Source organism: Lynx canadensis, chromosome X, assembly GCF_007474595.2.
Source record: "Lynx canadensis isolate LIC74 chromosome X, mLynCan4.pri.v2, whole genome shotgun sequence".
Lineage (NCBI taxonomy): Eukaryota > Metazoa > Chordata > Mammalia > Carnivora > Felidae > Lynx > Lynx canadensis.
In genome coordinates, this window is record NC_044321.2 from 17,785,878 (window position 1) to 17,807,935 (window position 22,058).

At 43.8% G+C, this 22,058-nt stretch overlaps 1 protein-coding gene across 1 annotated transcript in view; it reads left to right on the plus strand.

Moving 5' to 3' along the window:
• Positions 1 to 22,058, plus strand: part of SMS (spermine synthase) — a 53,401-nt gene that overhangs the window by 14,731 nt on the left and 16,612 nt on the right. Inside the window, exons 2-7 of the mRNA XM_030304653.1 lie at positions 9,310 to 9,430; positions 13,157 to 13,247; positions 13,787 to 13,851; positions 19,055 to 19,230; positions 20,011 to 20,165; positions 21,164 to 21,253. Of these exons, the coding sequence (XP_030160513.1) occupies positions 9,310 to 9,430; positions 13,157 to 13,247; positions 13,787 to 13,851; positions 19,055 to 19,230; positions 20,011 to 20,165; positions 21,164 to 21,253 (698 nt within the window). The remainder of the gene's footprint in view (positions 1 to 9,309; positions 9,431 to 13,156; positions 13,248 to 13,786; positions 13,852 to 19,054; positions 19,231 to 20,010; positions 20,166 to 21,163; positions 21,254 to 22,058) is intronic.

The window sequence follows — 22,058 nt, forward strand, 5'->3', positions numbered from 1 at the left end:
TGTACAACATAATGATTTGATATTTGTATTATCTTGTGAAGATCACCACAGGAAGTCTAGTTAAGATCCATCACCATATATAATTACAGGTTTTTCCCTTGTGATGAGAACTTTTAAGATCCACTCTTCCCAGCCACCTTCAAATACATGATGCACTGTTATTAATTATAGTGGCCATGCCACACATAGCATGGAACTGAGGCACTGAGTGATTGAACTGAGGCACTGAGACTGGCCGCAGGTGTGTGTTCGTGGCATGAAAGCCATGTCCGCTGCCTGGGACAGTGCCTGCACACACCAGCTGCTCAGATACTTGTTATTCGTTAATGGGTCGGGTGGATGGGTAGAGGAGACTGCCCCTTGGAGCCCCTTTAACCTGTGCCTAAGGCCTGGCTTATTTATGGTTGGTTGTAGGGGAACAGTCGACTTCTGGAACTTTCTGTTGCCTTGACTACTTCACAGTACCTGAGAATCTGGAAGTGCAGCTTGTGTGTTTGTATTTTTGGGGACAGGTTTATTGAGATGACTCTCTTGCCATACTGTTCCCCCATTTAAAATATTCATTTCAGTAGTTTTCAGCACATTGTTTTGTGTGACCATCACCACATTTTAGAACATTTTCATCACCCCAGAAAGAAATGTGTAGCCCTTAGCCATTATCCCTATTCCTCCTAGCCTCTTGTTCCTCCCAGCCTCTGGCATGCACTCATTTGCTTTTAATGTGTAGGGATATACCTTTTCTGGCTATGTCATGTAAATGGACTCTTTCAATATGTGGTCCTTTGTGACTGATTTCTTTCACTTAGCATCATGTCATCCATGTTGTAGCGTATATCAATATTGCATTCCTTTTATGGCTGAATAATAGTTCATGGTATGGATATACCACGTTTTGTTTATCCATTTATAGCTTGATGGACAATTGGGGTGTTTCCACTTTTTCATTATTATGAAACATGCTGCTCTGAACATTGCTGTCGTCTTGGGTTTTGTGTCAGATTAATCATCTTGCAGCTGTTGTAAAAAGAACTGGATGTGGGACTAGAAGACCAAGCCGTAAGATAGCCCAAGGAACCACATGCTTGACCTTCACTTTAATCCTTGGAAATTTATTAGGCTTCTGAATGTCTGAGAAGTCTCCTGATGCACAAGACCCTTTGTTAAAATTTAAAAATAAAAAAAAAGTGGGGGTGCCTGGATGACTCAGTCAGTTAAGCAACCGACTTGAGCTCAGGTCATGACCTTGTAGTTCATGGGTTTGAGCCCTGTGACCGTCTCTGTGCTGACAGCTCAGAGCCTGGAACTTGCTTTGGATTAAGTGTTGAGCTCTTGTGAAATGTGAAGGTTTTCTCTCTATATCACTTGCTTTCAGTAATCTGGGCTTGCTGCCTGTCAACACTGATGTTTGTGATTACATGTAGCATATCCCAAGTGAGTTCAAAGATATTCTCACACCCTTAAATACTTGTGAGCACGCACTTGGGTGAGAGGGAGCCCATGAGGAATGCTGTGCTATTTTGTTATTCTCAGAGTGGTTATGCCAATGGCGGTGGTAACTCTGGAATAGATTTTTTTTTTTTTTTTATAAAGTAGGTTCATGCTCAGCTTGGGGCCCAACTTAGGGCTTGAACTCCCAACCCTGAGATCAAGACCTGAGCTGAGATCAGCAAGAGTCCAGATGCATAACTGAGCCACCCCAGATGCCCCTGGAATGGAGTTTTTTTTAATGTTTATTTATTTTTGAAAGGGAGAGAGACAGAGTATGAGCAGGGGAGGGGCAGAGAGGGAGACACACAGAATCCCATGCCGGCTCCAGGCTCTGCTGAGCTTGTCAGCACAGAGACTGACGCGGGGCTTGAACTCACAAACCCCAAGATCATGACCTGAGCCGAAGTCGGATGTTTAACCGCCTGAGCCACCCAGGTGCCCCATGATTTTTTTAAACTTGATATAATTCATGTTGAGTAAATTTTGTGTATAGTTCTGAGTTTTGACCAATGCATACAGTCACGTAACTACCACCATTGTTGAGATTAGGACATCTGAGTGGATTTTTATTTTATTTAATAAATTACTTTTATTTTTTTCAAAATTTATTTATTTATTTATTTTGATAGAGCAGGAGCTGGGGAGGGGCAGAGAGAGAGGGAGAGAGAGAGAATCCCAAGCCAGCTCAGTGCTGTCTGGTCCGACGTGGGGCTTGAACTCAGAAACCGTGAGATCATGACCTGAGCTGAAACCAAGAGACGCTTATACGATTGAGCCATCCAGGCGCCCCTGAGTGGATTTTTAAAGCAGATACCTGAATGACTTCAAAGTGTGTTGGAATGCAGTTTGCCTTTTCTTCCACTTTAGGTTTAGGAGCCTATCAAGGTGACCTGAAAGCTGGTTTTGTGTGAAGGAAAACTGCACAACGCAAAACTGGCTCTTAGCTTCTCTGACATCAGATTCTCAGGTTTTGGGTAAAGGATGCCTGCGTTGATGCTTCTCCTTGCTGTGAGCTGCTGACTTCTCTGTTGCCACTGCCCACTAGGGGAGTACGGCTCTCAGAAAGGAGGAGGGGGGTCGGGGTGGCCCCTGACCTGAGCATAAAGGGGAAGTGGGATGGGGAGACAGACCCAGTGGGATCAGAGAGTCAAGTGGAGTAAGGCACGGGGCTCTGGAGGTACCAGGGTCTGTGCAGTAGGCGCGAACTGGAAGGAGGCCGGACGTTGGGCTCCACCACTTGGGTATGGTGCGATGATGGGAGTAATCAACCCCTTGGCTATGAAGTAGCTTGAGCCATTGTGAGGGAGAGCTAGGAAGCAAAGAAATGGGGGACGGAGGCTTGATGGGGACGTGTGGAATTTCCAGCCTTCATAATTAAAGATATGTTTGGCAAGAATAGAAATTTGTCTCCTAATTTCACTAGCCAGATGCTGCTTGAATGTGAGCGAATTCGCTCATTCCAAACCCCTGACTTTGCAGAGGTGGCCACTGGGGCTCTGGCCCATGGCCGGGCAGGCTGATGGCCCTGCACAAGAGGTGACTGACACACACCCTATGTCCTGAGTTTTCTTAAGTTTCTCAAGTTGAAAGGACTTAAAGATGCAAAGTTGGGTCTGCAGGTGCAGAGAGAACCTGCAGAGTATTTTTTCTGGGTGTGTGACAATTGCTTCTCCCCTCAGGGCATCCTCTGCTGGAATTCATCTTGTTAAGGAGGTTACAGTATCTTGACCATTACTTAAAATGGAAGAAAGAAGTGGGAATATGTATGACTGAAGCATGTTTTCCCCTCTTTATGCCAGGGTGCTGGGTATCTTAGGTTTTTACTCAGCACGAATCCCTTACTCATTGTTTTGGGCTTGTAAGCTGGGCGGGTGCAGCTGATCTGAACTTCTGTGACTGGGGCTGCCCACCTAGTGGAGCAATGATTAAATGGCAGTACTAGACCAGGAGGGATGCAGGGAATGAACACTGGTGTCAGGTTCCCTGCAGGAAACCTGCAAAGTGGTGTCCGCATCTTACGGTTGAGGAAGTGAGGTATGTGAGGGGTGCCTGGCCAGTGAGCTTGGATGGGCAGAGAGGCTGTGGTGGGGGATTTGTGGGAAAAGTTTCAAGGGGAGCTTCATGGGGGATTTTAAGTGGCAAGGGTATTAACATCTAGTGGGGGGTGGAGTAGAGAAGTCCAAGCCCATTTTCAGACTTGACTGGGACAGTGTGGCGAGCATTTAGGCAGGAGGTACCTTCCAGCTGGATATATGCATTTGGGATTCAGCTATCTGGAGCTGATAGTCACAGTCAGAGCTCTCCAGGAGTGAATCTCTGGGAGAAAATGAGGCAGGAAGATGAAATGTGGGCCTTCATTCCCTGCTCTTCTCCCCTCACCCCCCTCTTCCCTTCCTTTCTCTCTTCCCTTCCTTTCTTTTGATAGTGGTGTATGTAATTTGGATCAGACCTCTAAGTTGATTTCTTTTAAAGTTATTGTTGAATAAACTCAAAGTGGGCAGTGGTCTGGAAACGGGGGCATTGAGTTGTCTAGTTGACAAATGACATATTTTGCCCTGGGACAGGTCCTTGTGTTGCTGAGCACTTTGGAAGGCTGAGTGGTATACTAGTTGCACATCATTCTTGCCTGGCCAGAGTTTTTTTTTAAGAACTTCTGCCAAACGACATTTTATTAGCCTAGTTTGGATTACCATGCCTACTTGAAAGCTGTGTGATTATATCTCTTAGCATTTGAATCTACTTTCAAATTCTCTGGTTTGTAGGCATTTATGACATTGCAGTCTTTGTGTTCCCAAATTTGGATATGCTCTGACCCCAGGCTCAGTTTTACTAGTAGTTCTCAAGGGATTGTATTGCCCACTCCACTTCTGCCCCTGGGCAATGATGGTGTGGAGTCTTTAAAAAAATTTTTTTTAATTTATTTTTATTTATTTTTTAAAGTATTTATTTTGAGAGAGAGCGAGCACGTAAGCAGGGGAGAGGCAGAGAGAGAGGGAGAGAGAATCCCAAGCAGGCTCTGCTGTCAGCACAGACCCCTATGTGGGGCTCTATCACACAAACCGTGAGATTATGACCTGAGCCAAAATCAAGAGTCGGTTGCTTAACCAGCTGAGCCGTCTAGGCATCCCTGTTTTTGCTTTTTAAAGTTTGTTTATTTGTTTATTTTTGACAGAGAGAGGGAGAGAGAGCATGCATGCACACAGGAGGGGCAGAAAGAGAGGGAGACAGAATCCCAAGCAGGCACCACACTGTCAGCACAGAGCCTGATGCGGGGCTCAATCACACAGAGAGTGCCCTCCCTGAGCCAAAATCAAGAGTTGGTCACTCAACTGACTGAGCCACCCAGGCGCCCCCTTAAATTTTTTTTTTTTTAACAAAGGGGGCTACTACCCACATGTTGTGTGTATGACTGGGATTGCCAAGGTCCTGTGAGGCACAAGACAGTCCTTCACACCATATGTTGTCATCACCAATTGAGGAGCCCTGATATAGCCAAATATATTTTGTTCGGTTGTGTTACGTTTCTTACTAGATGGGTATGAAAGGTTGAAATTGGATAATAACTGCAGAGCATTTTCTGGGGCATGTCCTAGGCTACCTGTGGCTATAGTTAGTAAGGAGTTTGGGTTTTTGTCAGACTTTGTTCAACATTTTCTATAACCTTTTTGTGACTCGAGTGTAATTAGTTTGGAAATAGCGGGGATTTCTTGTTCATTCTTGTTATCTAGTGGTTTAGATCAGTGGTTCTCAACCATGGCTGTGCATTGGAATTTCCCAGGGAGCTTTGAAAAATACTGATGCCTGAGTGCCACCCCCAGACTTTTATTTGATTGGTCTAGGATGTGACATACCGGTTTTTAAAACTCTCCAGGTGATGATAATGCACTGCTAGGATTGAAAATCACTGATTTAGAAGTTCTAGAAACTCTGCAAAGATACAGCAATATGGATGATTAATTTAGCTAACTGAAATAAATTCATTTCCCCGCAAAACATTTATTGAACACCTGAGGTTAAGATGACCAAGTTAGCCACATCATTAAACCTAGCAGAGCTCAGGTCTTTGGCTTCATTTTATTTTATTCATTTATTTTGTAATTAAAAAAAAATTAGAGTGCGAGGGAGAGAGAGCAAGCAGGGGACAGGGGCAAAGGGAAGGAGAGAGAATCTTAAGCAGGCTCCCTGCTTAGTATGGGGCCCACCTTGGCGCTCGATCCCATGACCCAGGGATCATGACCTGAGCCGAAATCAAGAGTTGGACACCCAACTGCCTAAGCCACCCTGGCACCTCATGGCTTTGTTTTCATTTGAAAACCTTGGTTCTGGGAAAGAGTTGCTGGGCAGTTGGTTCAGCTCTGGCTCCCCTTTCTCAGTCTTCTCCAAGGACTGTGAGTGATGTGGATGACAAGAGAGGAGAGAGCAGGAGGATAGTGCAGAAAAGCACAGTCCCTGTATCCTTGGCAGGGCTGGCATGTTCTTTGCCCACAAGGGACCAGGCGGTGGTGACAGCCAGGAAGAACATTCAGACCTGGCATATTTGTGTTGAATTGAGGGGCAAGCCCACAGTACAGAAATAAGTAACACTCTCAATTGGGTTTCTTTCATAATGTGTTTTTCTTCTGTTTGAAACCTGGCTGGATGGGGGGCCTCCATTAGCCCCCTCAGTGCCTTTCTGCCAGTGCCAGTTAGAAAAGGGGGATGGTCACCATGCTGGGTTTGGCCAGCAGACAAGGGTTTTAGGTGTATCAAAGTCCCCCTTTCCTTGGCCCAAGGGATAGATTTTGCCCTGCCTCAGCCTTGGAGCTGAGGTCTTCATTCACTGTACAGCCTGGCCAGTGATAGGGTGGCCCTGTCTAGATTGTCCCCTTCACCGGCATGAGGGATTTGTGTTCTGTTTTCTAATGTGCCAGCAGGACCCAGTATTGAGGCCATTTACCAGGAGTGATGATTTGTTTTATACACTTTCGAAACAGAAAACATCTGTTCTAGCCGAGGAGGGATTGAATAATGACATAGTGGTTTTCCTATTCAGGGCAAGTACTGCTTGGGGTATGTGGGACTCGGGCACACTGGGCATACTTGTCTTTCCCGCCCTGCAGCTCAGTCACTTCCATGGTGGCTTGACCCCACCAGGCTTCAGTGACAAACACACTGAACAAGGTCAGTTCTTTTTTATGAAGTTTGAAATCAGAATTTTTTTAGGGGGTGGATTTCGGTCTTAAAACCGAATATAATATAGCAGATAAAATTCAGGCTTCCCCCTTTTAATTTCCTGAAACCAATTTCAGAATAGCGAAGCCAGCTATTTTCTGCCAAATGAGTTTCCCAAAGGCATAGTTCTGTGGGAATGAGCTAGACTAATGAGACATGAGGTCACCACTCGTGTTCGTTGATGCTTATGCTGTGGGTGTGATGTGCATTCTGCTCCAGTAGTCTTTCCCTGATGGGGGGCTTTTCCCTAGAAGCAGCCTCCCTTCATTTGCTCGTCATAGGGATTGGCCACCCTGACATTATCTGGCTCCATAAACTATCCTGCTCTCTCTCACTGTGTACCCTACTCTCTCTCACTGTGTCCCTTCTGGGTGCTGCCTTCTCAAAGGAGGAGAGCCCTTCCTTGTGCATGAACGCCAACTGGTGTTTTTATGAGCAATTTGAAGTCCCTTTGCTTTCTCACTTCCTCTCACCATTGCTGGTACCACACAGGCCTCTAGGTTGTGGCTTGCTTGTCTCTACCTGCTCCTGTTTGGGCGCTTGGGGGTGCACACTCATCTAGTTTTATTTTAAATGTTGTCTGTGAGTTTTAGTTGTGCTATCCTAATATCTCTGTCTCTGGGGATTTGGAAGATTTAAAAAATGATGCCTTCACTGCCATTTTTGCTATGCTATTTGCTGTTTTTTAAAGTTTATTTCTTTTGAGAGAGAGAGAGAGAGAGAGGATGAGCAGAAGAGGGGCAGAGAGGGGTGGACAGAGGATCCGAAGTGGTCTCTGTGCTGACAGCAGAGAGCCTGACGCGGGACTCAAACTCCTCAACCGCAAGATCATGACCTGAGCGGAAGTCAGAGGCTTAACTGACAGAGCCACCCAGGCGCCCCACTATTGTTTGTTAAGTGATGTTAAAAATATGAATTTTGGTGGGTGTATTAGTCCTCCGGAGCTGCCGTAACAAAGTGCTACAAATTGGATGGCTTAAAACAACGGAAACCTATTCTCTTCCAGTTTTGGAGGCCAGAAATCCAAAACAATTGTTGGCAAGGCTGTGGTCCCTTCTAAAGGTTCTAGGGGAGAGTCCTTGCTTACCTCTTCCAGCTTCTCATGGCTCTTCCGTGTTCTCAGCCTGTGGCTGTTATCAATTCAGTCTCTACTTTTGTCTTTCTGTCACCTACTCCTGTGTCTCCTTTTCTGTCATAAGGGCACTTGTAATTGGATTTAGGGCCCACCTGGATAATCCAAGATGATCTCCTCTCTAGATCCATAATTACATCTGCAAAACCCTTTTTCCAAATCAGGTCACATTTTCAGGTTCTGGAGGTTAGTATGTGGACATATCCTTTGGGGGGGGCACCATTCCACCCACTGCAGGTGGGGGGGGCAGGTGAAATTAGGTTTTTAAGGGGCAACTGACTTACATTTTTAAAAAAAAGTCTGTGCCAGCCAGAATAAGACATATCTGCTGTCCAATTTGGCCTCTGACCCCATTTGTGGTCTTCATTTACTATGCTCTGGAAGGTCTTTAGAACATAGTTCCAAACATCACTGGAGATACATTCTATGTAGAGTGAAAAAAATACTAACTTCTAGTCCAGGTTTTGGCACTAGTTAGTTTATGGAAGGAATTCTAGTGTAATTTTCTTGTGAAACCACACTGTGGTCAGCTGTGAATCTTTCTGTTTTTTCTTTTGCCTTGGTTCAGGTCACAGACCCGCTTTTTATTTTGACGCTTTGCCGCCTCCGCTATTTTATGTGGAAAAAGCACCAGCCTGTGCAGGGCTCATGGGCCAGTACAGAGTAATTCCTTTAGTCTCATCTCGGTTTTTTATCTTACCCTTCTCAGAAAATGACTGCTTAGCATATAGAACTAGAAGAGAAAAAATGGCATTTTGCCTTTCCTCTCAGTCTCATAATGTTGGATATTCTTGAAGATTCTGGCTTCAAGTGAGTCTTCAGAGATTAATGCAATTTCTGTAACCTTGATTGAGCTCCATTTTGGAGGTGGGTGGGTGGGAGGGAGGGGGAAGAGTGGCTTCTGTCCAAGGAGGGGTTCACACTGCATAGCAGGTTGTCCCATATGGAGTTGTTCAGTTTCTACCATATAGAAATAAGTTACTGAGTGGCCCTGTTTGATTTATGTTTTTCAAATTATAATAGCAACCCATCCTTACTGTGAGACATCTGGAACATAGAACCAAAAGTTTTGAAGTCATTTATAATACCCATCAACAGAGGATGGAATCCCCTTTCTAGCACTGTATATGCTCATTAATTTACCCTAAAGTAGAAGCTCCTTTATTTGCATATCTTTGATTTCTGGTTTAGGCTAAATATTTTGTTGTGCCATCTCTAGTTGGCTAAATACATGTCTGCATCCTCAGCACAATTATTTTGTGGGTTTTTTTGGTGTCTTTATTGTGTTACCTGGTAATCTGTGTAGTGTCTCCTCATGGAATTGAACGTTTACACAGCTCATGACAAAAGGGATAGGTGACACTGGCAACTCTTTGTTCAGGTTTTCTCAGAAAGTTCGGTCATCAAACTGCCTCATTGGCTTTCCTCTGGAATGTACTTCATCCTGACCACCTTGCCTTCTCTCCCTTGTTCTCTAGCTGATGGTGAGACCATTCTAAAAGGCCTCCAGTCCATTTTCCAGGAGCAAGGGATGACGGAGTCGGTGCACACCTGGCAAGACCATGGTTATTTAGCGACCTACATAAACAAAAACGGCAGGTGAGGTGTCCTTGAGTGCTGCTCTTCAGATCTGAGTACTTCAGTTGGGGGTGGGGGGTGGAGGGTGGGGGCAAAGGGCAGTGGTGGGGTGGTGTCCAGGTATTTTTATTTCCTCCTGTGACACCTTGTAGGAGGGAGCTAGAATTCAGTGCTTCTCAGCCCTAACTGCACAGTAGACTCGTCTGGGAGCGCTTTCACAAGATGCCATTACCCCAGTCATTCTCCCAGAGATTGAGGCCACTGGGCATCAGTATTTTTCCAAACTCCCCTGCCTAGATGATTCTGCTGTGTGGCCAGGACCCAGAACCCCCCTGGGCAGCATAAGCACTGTGAACTGGCAGGCCATGATTCAGACTTGGTTAAAAGATTCCTGGGCCCCACTCCAAGAATTTCTGATGCAGTATACTGCTCTGGAGCAGCACCCTAAATAGCATTTCCAGCAAGCTCCCAGGGAGTGCTGGTGGTGCTGGTCGGCTGACCCCACTGTGAATCCCACTGCGATTAGCACGGTTATAAGTTATTATCAATTAATGCAGACCATGGTCAAATGCAGGATGAGAATGTCTGCAAGAAGGTTGACAGGAAGATGAGGAGATCCAAGATTTCAAGTTTTTTTTTCCTTAAGACTTTATAGACTATCTAGACTTTACATAATCAATATGTAGATGAAAGCCAATATGTTCTGGGAGTTGGAAAGGAAACCTAAATTAAGAACTGACCGATAAGAAGCTGCCAGTGTGTTGAGCTCTTTGTGCTCTCCTAAGTCTAGGTTTGTATTCTATCTTGTCTGGTTTAGCGTGGAAACTAGTAAGATTCTTAGTGATTTGCACTATTAATTTAAAACATTAAATTTTTTTTAATGTTTATTATTTATTTTTGAGAGAGAGAGAGACAGAGCGCAAGCGGGGCAGGGTCAGAGAGAGAGGGAGACACAGAATCTGAAGTAGGCTCCAGGCTCCGAGCTGTCAGCACAGAGTCTGATGCGGGGCTCGAACCTATGAACTGTGAGATCATGACCTGAGCCAAAGTCGAACGCTTAACCAACTGAGCCACCCAGGTGCCCCTGCCCTGTTAATTTTAAAATGTGAACTCCTGGGTATTTTCAGTGACTTTAATTCCATTCCCCCAAGGTACAAAGTACTTTAATTCCACATGGTTTCATTAATGTCCCATGTTCTCTCACTTGTTTTTCTATTAAAAGAAAAAATAACCACCCCCATGCTCTTACAGAGGTTCAGAAGGCAATGCTGGAAGATGAGGGAAACTTCTTAGCATGCCCCCCGCCCCGCCCTTTCATTATTCTCTGTATAAGTCAACATGGTCCACCCCATGGGGGTAATGGACTTCCTCTCTTGATGCCTCTCAAAGACTTCCCAGCTCCTCTCTCCCCAAGCCCAGATATGTATTTCTAACTATGTAGCAAATCTCCATGTATGTGTTTAGCAGATACCTCAAATGTATCTAAAATAATTTTTTCCTCAAGGAAGATGTTGATTTGACCCCAGATCAACATCACCACCAAACTCTCCTGCCTCCCCTGGTCCATGCTCTGACCCAGTTAATAGCACGTTTCCTGGAAGTAGAGGTTTGTAGCTGTCCTTGATCCTTCCAGCTCCTGCAGGTTTGCATTCAGTCCCTCTCTGTCCTGGCCTCTTTTCTCCACCTTCCTGCCGTGGTCTCTTGCTGTCCTGGGTATGGGCCATCCTTTGGGAACCACGGCAAATTGAGCCATGTCACCCTGCCACCCCAGGAGGCTCCTTTTCCACTCTAGGTGAAGCCTTGAATCTCGTAACAGTCTCCTAACTGCCTTTGCAGCCAGGCCCTGCCTACTTCTGTACCTCATTTCTTGAATCTTGTACCATATACACCAATTCCCGTTGTCTAGGGAGTCTAGAATTCTTCCTGGAAGGGAATTTTGAGTGACAAGAGCTGTTTGCTTCTGAAAGCAGAAAAAATGAAAATTAACATGGTTATTTTAAATGTTTTTACTTAGCGCGCAAGCAGGGGAGGGGCATAGAGAGAGGGAGACAAAGGGTCTGAAGCAGGCTGTGCTGATAGCAGAAAGCCCTGTGTGGGGCTTGAACTCACAAACCTTGAGCTCATGACCTGAGCTGGTCAGATGCCTAACCATCTGAGCCACCAAGGCTCCCCAACTTGCTTTGTTTAAAAACTTATTTTCCACATTGGTCTCCCTCTTCTTTTGCTTGGTCAACTGGGACTCATCCCTGTGGTTCCTGTCCTGAAACCTCACTTCTCCCGCCCAGGCATGGATTGGTGGTGGTGGTGGGGGGTGGTTGGCAGGCCACCAGGCTCAGGGGGACAGCACCCGCTTCTGGCTTGACTTCTGGCTAATGGCCACATTGTGATGCTGAGGTCCTGATCCTCATCCACCTTTTTACATGTTTTCCACCCCGCGGGGCCCCCGCCCCACAAATTTTCCTCTCTATTTCTTTCTGTTTTTAATGGTTGAGTTTGTTACTAGACCTTAACTTCCCGCATTGTCTGTGTTCCTGTGTTTCTGCAGTTCTCTGGCAGAGGACTCAGCTAGAATCAATCAGGTGGTTAAAAGTGATGTTTTTCTACCCTTCCCCCATCCCCAGCCCCTGTCCTTTGTGCTGCTGGTGGTGGAGGGGCAAGGAAAGATGATTAGCTACATTCAGATGTAATTGATTTCTGCTTTCCTGGGCCTGAACTTGATTTTGGGGCTGAAGGTAAAATTAACTAGTAGTGTTTATTTTTTTAATCTAAGCACACTGCCGGTATTCTCTGAACAGAATTCTTCTAATTTAGTATGTTTCAAATGTTTCTTTAACCACAACTTATGCTAGGAAGTAATTTTATGTCATAACCCTGTACATATTCCTCTGTGTCTATGCAGTACAGATACACGTGTATGATTGAAACAGAAGTTTTTCCAAATAATTAACTTCTATTAGATGTGATACACTCTGACATTTTAAGAAAAATGTGCAGATTCACCAAATTAGGGGTCAGAAAGCTTTTTTGTAAGAAGCCACTTAAGTGTCTGTCACATTCTCTCTCTCTTTTTTAAACAACTCTTTAAAAAATGTAAGAACCATTCTTAATCTGCAGGCTTTGCAAAACAGCTTGCGGGCTGGATCTGGATCTGGTTTGCAGTATAGGGCTGGGGTGTGCCAATTCACAACTAAGTCATTTTAACCACCACCTGCTTGCAGTCAGAAAAACAAGGCTCTGGTTTGAACTCTCTGAAGGTTAATTGGGAGGACCCACTTGCCCTTTCCTACCCTCCCTTCATCTTAAGGCCATGGTTACTAAACCTGGCCCAATCATGTGCCAGGGAACCTTCTTAAAAAGCAGGTTCACAGGGGCTTCTGGCTGGCTCAGATGGTAGAGCATGTGACTCTTGATTTCAGGATCGTGTGTTCGAGTCCCACTTTGGGGGTAGAATTTACTTTGGAAAAAAAAAAATCATCAGGTTCACAGAACTTGCTACTGAATCACTTTCTGGGCCCAAGAACCTGTTATGTGAAAACGTTAGCATGTGGTGACTCCATCTAAATCTTCCCTGATAGGTGGCTCCCTCACCCCCAAGAAGAGGCTCTCCTAAGAAACCAAAAGGGTTAACTATGTAATTTAGGGGAAAAAAGAGCAATGGTCTTTCCTTTTAATTGGGTGGGTTGGTGTCTTTTTCTTGGGAATGCCATGATACAATTCCTAACCTTAAAATTATACTTTCCTTTGTAGTTTTGCCAATTTGAGAATTTACCCACATGGACTGGTGTTATTGGACCTTCAGAGTTATGATGGTGATTCACAAGGCCAAGAAGTTGACAGTGTTGGTTTTTCACTTTTATTGACTTTTTATTTACTTCGATGTAATTATAAGTATTTGAGGATCATTAAATGTCTATTTTAATGGTAAAGTTATTTTACTTAATTGCTGACAACCCAGTTAACTTTAAACTTTCCTCCCTCCAGATCAATGATTTTAGAAGAAAAATAGTTGTTCCTCAGTTATTGTTAGGAACCTGGCTTGTCATCATTCCCTTGACTGCTTGAATACTGAGTAATTTTACTTGTTGCCACTGGATGGAACGTACACCTTTAAGCAGGATGTTCTATGTGCCTTACCCTTCTGCTCTCCCCTTCCCCGTTATTTCACTGGTGACTTAGACTGAGGTTGGGTCAGCACCTTGAGGCCTGGTTGGTGTGGTGTGTGGAACTGGGCCAGGTCTGGAGGCTGCTGAAGGGATGGGGGAGGACAGGAGTAAAAGCACAGGTCTATCACCACGGCCTCAGCCTCCTGGTCTGTAACTTCGGTGTACCTCTTAGCCTGTTCTGTAAGCCCATTGACTTCTTTTCTTTTAATTGTAGCTTCTGAACAAAGTAGAAGAAAGAATGAAAGAATTGAGTCGGGACAGTACTGGGCGGGTGAAGCGGTAAGTTCACTCCTGAATGTCGGATGAGATCATCGGAATGGTCGTGTTGTCCCCGAGTACGGGCTGCTTTTGGCAACATGATAGCCTGAGCTAGCGGGTGCCTCACACCCAAACAAGACAAGGTAGAAAGGAGATAGGGAGTGAGTCTCAGGAGCTGGAACTGTATAAAGCAGAGAGCTGATGGGGCTTCCATCTCAGTCACAGGGGAGTTAGAAAACTTCCCAACCTGGTCCAGTAAAGTGAAAACGCGCTCTCTCTGCTCAGAACTCTGCGCTCTCAAGTGGAATTCAGTTCTAAGATTCAGGACAAGATGAGGTGACAGAAAATTTGCCTCACAGCTTTCAACTAAGGTAACTGCAAGATAGGAAGAATTGAGAGGCCACCCACTTTGAGCAGCCACAGGTCGGTTCTTTTCAAATGGTAATGAAGACAGTTTTTGGCTGTTTAAACTTAATAAAAATAGTTCCATTCCTCTCCTCTCACTAGTCTCCTGTTAGTAGCTAATGGCTAGTGACTATCATAGTGCACAGCACAGATAAGGAACGTTTCTGTCCCTACCAAAAGTTCTCTTGAACAGTGTAGAGGTATTTGTCCGTGATGTCAATTGTTAAAAGAGCTTTGATAGAAATAACAGTTTTGACGTTTGTTGGAATGGACAGAGTCTCGGGTGGGTCCTGGGAATTAAGAATAGAAGTGAATCATGGATGCCCAGCAGGTAATTCTCAGCAGTTTGCTCTTTCCTGTCTGGGTGGCTCCTTATCAGGCCCCAGGAGTAGGAGGCTGGCCCATTACTCACAACAGCAAACACACTGCACCAAGGTTGCACCACCACTGATGGCAGCGACCAGAATACAGATTTCCCTAGTTGACAGCACTTTCTAGAAGAGGGAATTCATTTTGGCAAGACCAAGGATGTGTAAGGACTGAATTGCTCAGCATGCTGAGTTCCTCAGCCCATAGGAAAGCTCCAGGGCTGATGTAAGCTTAACCAGAAAGTTGTTTGATCTCTGGTAAGGTAGAAAGCAGGGAACTGCCAGTAAACGAGTGTAACAGTCCACAAGTTGCCCACTTTGTTGAAATCTGCCAGAGTACCTAGATTTGTGTATCCCGCCTAAGTTCAGTGTATGCATCTGCAGCTGTATTTCCCTCTTTCCTATTCTTAAAAATATGTTCACACCCTCACACTTGTGGATTTTCCATCTTTCCCGGCTTGCACCATTTTCATATCTGCACCAGCTTGCATTCAGCAGGTTCCCACTGTGTTGTAAAATGTGTTAACTCCATGATAATGAATTTGCCAACATCAAAATGCTTCTGATTTTTATTGGTCTTTTATTGTGGTTGTTTTTAGGAGTGAGTAAATAGATGGAATGCGTTTGTGGTTTTCGGCATTCATGACAAGTCTGATTCTTTTTGGTAGAGGAGTTTTGAGAGTGGAGTTAAGCTTCATATTTTCAATTCAAAATACAGACTTTGCTTTTGCTTGTTGCTGCTGTTAAATCTTTTTATAAAACCAGGGTGGAGGGGTCGAGAAGTTATTGGGAATATTTGGTGGTAGGCTTTTTGTTATTGGCCTCAAAAGGACAAGGATGGTGCCACTTTTCTCTTTGGGGAATGACATGGTTAGAAATTCAGTCATTGGGGCGCCTGGGTGGCTCAGTTGGTTAAGCGTCCGACTTTGGCTCAGGTCATGATCTCATGGTTCGTGGGTTCAAGCCCCGCGTTGGGCTCTGTGCTGACAGCTCAGAGCCTGGAGCCTGTTTCGGATTCTGTGTCTCCTTCTCTCTCTGACCCTTTCCTGTTCATGCTCTGTCTCTCTCTGTCTCAAAAAAATCAATAAACGTTAAAAAAAAATTAAAAAAAAAAAGAAATTCAGTCATTAACAGGTAACTCAGTAACATCTGAAATTATTGTTCCCCTGTGGCTGATGACTTAAATCTGAATTTTCAACTAAGAAGCTATGGGATGTATTAGAGAATTTATTTTCATATTGTTTTTCAAAAGAAAAGAAACAGGAAAACAAACTCACATCATTTAAGTTTTGTTGAGGAGTGGAGGGACATATTGTGGTTTACCCAGTGTACCTGAGGCCCAGGACATACTTTACCTGACTTTCTCTCTAGGATCCATTTTTAATGTTCAGCAGTGACAGTTGAAACCAGAGTTGTGTGGGGCTCCGGAATATCTCCTGTAGCCCGTTCCAAAGAGATAGATGTACTTCATGCTGGGATGAGTGCTTCATCAAGATAGATGGCTTCCCCATCCTGTTAGAGATCCTTTTTGTTTCTTTGCCAGGCTTTAAAAACCAATGTGTTGGGGTGCACGGGTAGCTCAGTTGGTTAAGCATCTGACTCTTGATTTCGGCTCAGGTTATGATCTCACAGTTCGTGAGTTCGAGCCTGAATCGGGCTCTGCATTGATGGTTCAGAGCCTGTTTGGGATTCTTTCTCTCTGTCCCTTCCCCACTTGTGCTCGCGCTCTCTCTCTCAAAATAAATAAACTTTATGGATTCTTTTAAAAAAATATTTATTTATTTTGAGAGAGGGAGGCAGAGGCAGAGAGAGAGAGAATCCCAAGCAGGCTCCATGTTGTCAGTACAGAGCCCAATGTGGAGCTCAGTCTCCTGAATTGTGAGATCATAACCTGAGTCGGTGGAGCATTGCAGCTTCTGATCTCGGGGTTGTGAGTTCGAGCCCCACATTGGGTGTAGAGATTACTTAAAAATAAGGTTTTTTAAAAAGTGTATGTATTTTGAGAGAGAGAGCACAAATGAAGGAGGGACAGAGACAATTAGAGAACCCCAAGCAGGCTCCGTGCCATCAGCACAGAGCCCGATGTGGGGCTCAGACTCAAGAACCGCGAGATCATGACTGACCTGAGATCAAGAGTCAGACACTTAACTTGACTGAGCCACCCAGGTGCCCCAGAAATAAAATCCTAAAAAAAAAGAAAAACAGAACCATTGTGTTGCAATCAAGGGAAGAGCTCTTTAGCCAAGGCAGTAGTGACACAGTTGAGAACGGACATGTATTTTCAGCAGGTTTGTGCATAGTTCAGTAATTGTCGATAGCTGGCTGGTGGTCAGCCAGGGGTGGATTTACTCCCTTGAAAACCCATGACTTGATATTTGTCACCATCATCTAATGTCACAGGTGGTTTACCTCCCCACCTCCTTCCACCCACCAACCCTCAGCCGGGGTGGAAGAGACTACCTCCAAGTCCTGTTTGCCTGTTCTGGAGAGAGGGAGTGGGAAATATTACCCTGTTTGGGGCACCACGTTTTACAAGACAAACCTCTTGTCTGCTAGTAATTACAACAGCTGCATTTGTTCACTTAAAAGATCAAGTGGTTAAATCAGGAGTTGTTAGGATTAAATGAGAGTTTATGGAAATTTGCTTTGTGTAAATCTCTATGTTTTTTATAGTTGTTAGTGTTTGCTCAGAGGAAGCTTCATTAAGACAGGTTCAGATTGTATTCCTGGAAATAGGTGAGTGAGGGGAACAAAGAGAGTCATCAGAGCAAGTCAGAGGTAGCAGATGCCAGTATACAGCTGTTTTATTGCTAATCTGTTTTATGGTTGAAACCACTGTATCTGAGAACATATGACTTGCACATAGTTGTGTTATACGTGTAGTCAGTTTTCATTTTGTGTTCCTGTTAGATTTGCCAAGCTCCTTTTCTGGGTCTTGTTTTCATTGTCATTTAGTGTCCTCTGCTGGTAGTTTCTAGTACATTCACCTTGTCTACAATACTGAACTTTTACAAAATGGAATGGAATGGGGAAATCATCAGTTTGCAGTCCTTGTAGTAATAATAACTGGTTTGGCCAAGAATTTTCTAGATGCCAAAGCCACTACTGGAGGTTTATTGGGAGATCAGGACCTTCACCCAATTTCAGAGGACTACCCCATAGCTTGCTTAGTAATTTCAAAGGGAAAAAGGTACTATTTCAAATGAAGAGATCTGGTGCCATCTATTTGAACCAAGTGGTCACGCTTACATCTCTAACGATAGGAAGCACACATCTTCTGCCCCTGATGTGATGCCTGTGTAAATACATGCCAACCTGACTTTGATGAAGAGATCTTCAGGCAAAACCTCATGAGGGGTTTTCTGCAGAACACCTGGTCTGGACTGAGAGGTCAGGGTTGTAAAACACATGAGAGGAAGAACTATACTAGATGAAATGAGGGTCAAAAAAGGAAAACAAAATATAGTGTATGATTCTTCATTCAAAAGCAGAATAGCTATCAATGACATGATTGAGACGATTGTGGGGATATTTAAATATGGATTGTGTACTAGATGATAGTATTGCTTCCATGTGCGCTTGTATGAATTTGGTAATGGCAGTGTGGTTGTGTAGGCAGTTTTGATTTTTGCTGAAGTATTTGGGGTATGAAGTATGATGTCTGAGGTTGCCATTTTCTCCCAACTTTTTTTTAAGGGAAAATTAAATTATGCCAGAAAGGTTTATTTAAAAAGTAAACTCTTAATGTACCACAGTTGTTTAGATTTGGTAGGGGCCATGTTTGTACATAGCTGAAAGACCAAGCTTTAGATTTATATACTACTCAGGAATTGGCCATGAGGTCATTATGGCTTGCTTTTTGTACACTCATGCTTCCAGGTTCACTTAAAAAAAATTTTTTTTTGATTATTTATTTTGTGAGAGAGAGAGAAGGAGAAAGAAAATCCTAGGCAGGCTCTGCACTGTCAGCCCAGAGCCTGATGTGGGGTTCAAACTCATGAACCATGAGATCATGACCTGAGCTGAAGTTGGATGCTCAACTGACTGAGCTACCCAGGTGCCCCCACTTTTATTTTTAATGTACTCTCTACCCACAATGTGAGGCTTATACTCCTGTGGATCACCCCTGAGATCAGAGTTGCATGCTCCACTGAGCCAGCCAGGTGCTCCTCCAGATTCACCCTAAAAAAAAAAAAAAAAATTTTTTTTTAACATTTGTTTATTATTGAGAGACAAAGACAAAGCATGCTCATGGGAGGGGCAGGGAGGGGGAGACACAGAATGTGAAGCAGGGGCTCGCACTCACCGCGAGATCATGACCTGAGCTAAAGTCGGACGCTTAACCAACTGAGCCACCCAGGCGCCCCAAAAGATTCGCTTTTAAGGCAGTGTCACCATAAGCAGCCCGTAAGCAGTTCCTGTAAGGCTCATTCCTTTTTCCTTTTTTCCAGATTACCACCCATAGTTCGAGGAGGGGCCATCGACAGATACTGGCCCACTGCTGATGGTCGCCTGGTTGAGTATGACATAGATGAAGTGGTGTATGATGAAGATTCACCTTATCAGAACATTAAAATTCTACACTCAAAGCAATTTGGAAACATTCTCATCCTTAGTGGGGATGTTAGTAAGTATTCATTCCATCCCTACCCCAGTTGCATAGCAAAGTGACAATGTTTTCCTCACAAATACACCATTGTGGATTTGTCCTACTTTGTCCTTGGCAGTGCTGTTTGTTTGTTTGTTTGTTTGTTTGTTTTGATAGGAATGTTTATGTCACATTAACCTGTGAATTGTCTGGGCTTTCATGTTTTATGGCAGAGCCATGAAAACTTGGTCTTGATGTTCCTTTTTTTTAGTTTTCTTAGTGTTGAGTATTCGGATAATACTTCTGTAAAGAAAATATGATTGCTTATTTTTTAGGAAATCTTTTTGTTATGGAAAATTTCAAACCCAAGTGTACAAAATAGTATGATGAACCCATGTATGTTCACCATTGAGTGACAGTAATTAGCAACTCCTGGTCAATCTTGTTTCCTCTAAACCCTGGTTTGCTTTCTCCCTCTCATATTTGGAACAACTCTTAGATGTTATACTTCATGTAATGAAAGATGTAATTGCTTTTAATTGGCATATCAGAACACGTGTAAGACTGAGTTTTCTTCAAGGTATATGTGTGTGTAATCTGTATGTAATGTATTAGGTGTCAGATGGGTAGGGTTGATGAAAAATCCACAGTCCAGAAAAAATAAAAGTATCTCTGCACATTGTTGACAGTTTTTAAAGATCAAAAATTTTTTAAATTTGTATTTTAGGCTAGATTCCAGCACTTTCCAGTATGGTGAGTCAGGTCATGGTATGGCTTTGGGTAGAGTCACCATTTTGGACCTGTGTTTTTCCTCCCTAGATCTGGCGGAGAGTGATTTGGCATATACCCAGGCCATCATGGGCAGTGGAAAAGAAGACTACAGTGGCAAAGACGTGCTGATTCTAGGGGGCGGAGATGGGGGCATATTATGTGAAATAGTCAAACTGAAACCAAAGATGGTCATTATGGTAGAGATATCCTTTACTTAGAGATGAAGTTCAGTTGACTTCTTTTGCTTTCTTCCTCCTTTTTTGTCTTAAGGCTCCAGTTAATGTTATGAGGCAAATGTGTTATAAATACTGTCTTGAACGAACATTTCAATTTAGTCCTAGTAGCCTTTTCATGTGGTAACGAACAAAGCAGCAGAGATGGCTCTAGTTGCAAAATAAAGAGAAAACAATCTTGGTCCAGCATCTACTGCTTAGCACTTCCTGGAAGGGCTTCATGAGGAGAAAAGAAAATTCAGTCCCTTTTGAATGACCTTGGTACAAAAATGAAATCATTATCTCATTCATGGGTTTTTTGGGGGTAAATATGAAACCCATTAGTGTTATAAAATAATTGTCTTACCTTTTCTTTATTTTTTTAAAGATTCTATTTTTTTATTTTTTTAATTTAAAAAAAATCTTTATTTTTGAGAGAGAGTGTGAGTGGGGAAGTAACAGAGAGAGAGGGAGACACAGAATCCAAAGCAGGCTCCAGGCTCTGATTTGTCAGCACAGAACCCAACGCAGGGCTCAAACTCACGAATGGCAAGTTCATGACCTGAGCCTAAGTCCGACGCTCAACCTACTGAGCTACCCAGGTGCCCCTAAAGATTTTATTTTTAAGTAATCTCCATCCAGCTTGCGGTTTGAACTTATAACCCTGTGATCAAGAGTCACTTGTTCTGTTGGTTGAGCCAGCCAGCTGCCCAGTACCTTTTCTTTAAGGTGTTACTGTTTGAGGGCACCTGGGTGGCTCAGTCGTTAAGCATCTGACTTCGGCTCAGGTCATGATCTCATGGTTCATGAGTTTGAGGCCCACATCCAGTGAACCCCGCTTCTCCCCCCTCTACCCTCACCCGCCTCTTGTGGGATTCTTTCTCTGTCCCTTGCTTACTGGCACCCTCTCGCTCTCAAAACAATAGTGTTACTGTTTCAGAATTCTTTGATCTAAATTCAGGATGAATTGCTCCTTGACCTGTTTGAACATTGACCAAATGGTGATTGATGGATGTAAGAAATACATGCGAAAAACATGTGGCGACGTCTTAGACAATCTTAAAGGAGACTGCTATCAGGTAATTATATTTTCCGGATAATATTTTTAAGTCAACTGATACGTTATTGACTTGAATTGTGCCTTCCTAAAACAGCTTTAAGTATCATTGGTTAAGAAATAAATAGATCACCTTGTAGGGAAGGAAAAATTTTCTGTCTAGAACGTGGAGGAAGGAGAGTGAAATATCCCCCCAAACTGAGAAGGCACTTTGTGACCAGAAAACAAAGTAGGCCACTCCATACAGGTTACACAGAGTTTTATTCAGAGATACTTGCTGACATGTGGGATGGGGCAGAGGATGACCCGTGGCAGCTGTATAGTTATTCTCTGCAAAGTCCAGACTGTAATCCACAGATTTATAGAGTGAGAGGATATGCAGGAGGGGCACTGTAGTGAGATCAGAGGGTTTGGGTGCACCTACTTGACAACTAACCTTTAATTATATTTTATGGCACCACCTGTGCATCAGGAAGGGGGAAAGACTATGTTATCTCTAACAGATTCATGGGAAGCCAAACCTATCCTGGCCTTGATAGGCATTTCGAAGGTATGTATATTAATCTCCAAGGTGCTGGAACACATAGCTCCGTGAGAGGTCACTGAGCAAGCATGAACAAGGTGGAGGGCCAGAGGTGGACAGACTCTGTATTGTCAGCGCTCTTACCCCCTGCCCTTCTGGTTCTTGGCTGAGATTCCTGTAATGAAAGACAGCTTAACAAGAGAAGGACAAGTTCATGAACATATATAGTTCGTGTATGCTTGGGAGAGACCTAGAGATAACTGAGTAATTCAGAGGTAGCTTTAGGATTTAGACTTAAATATCA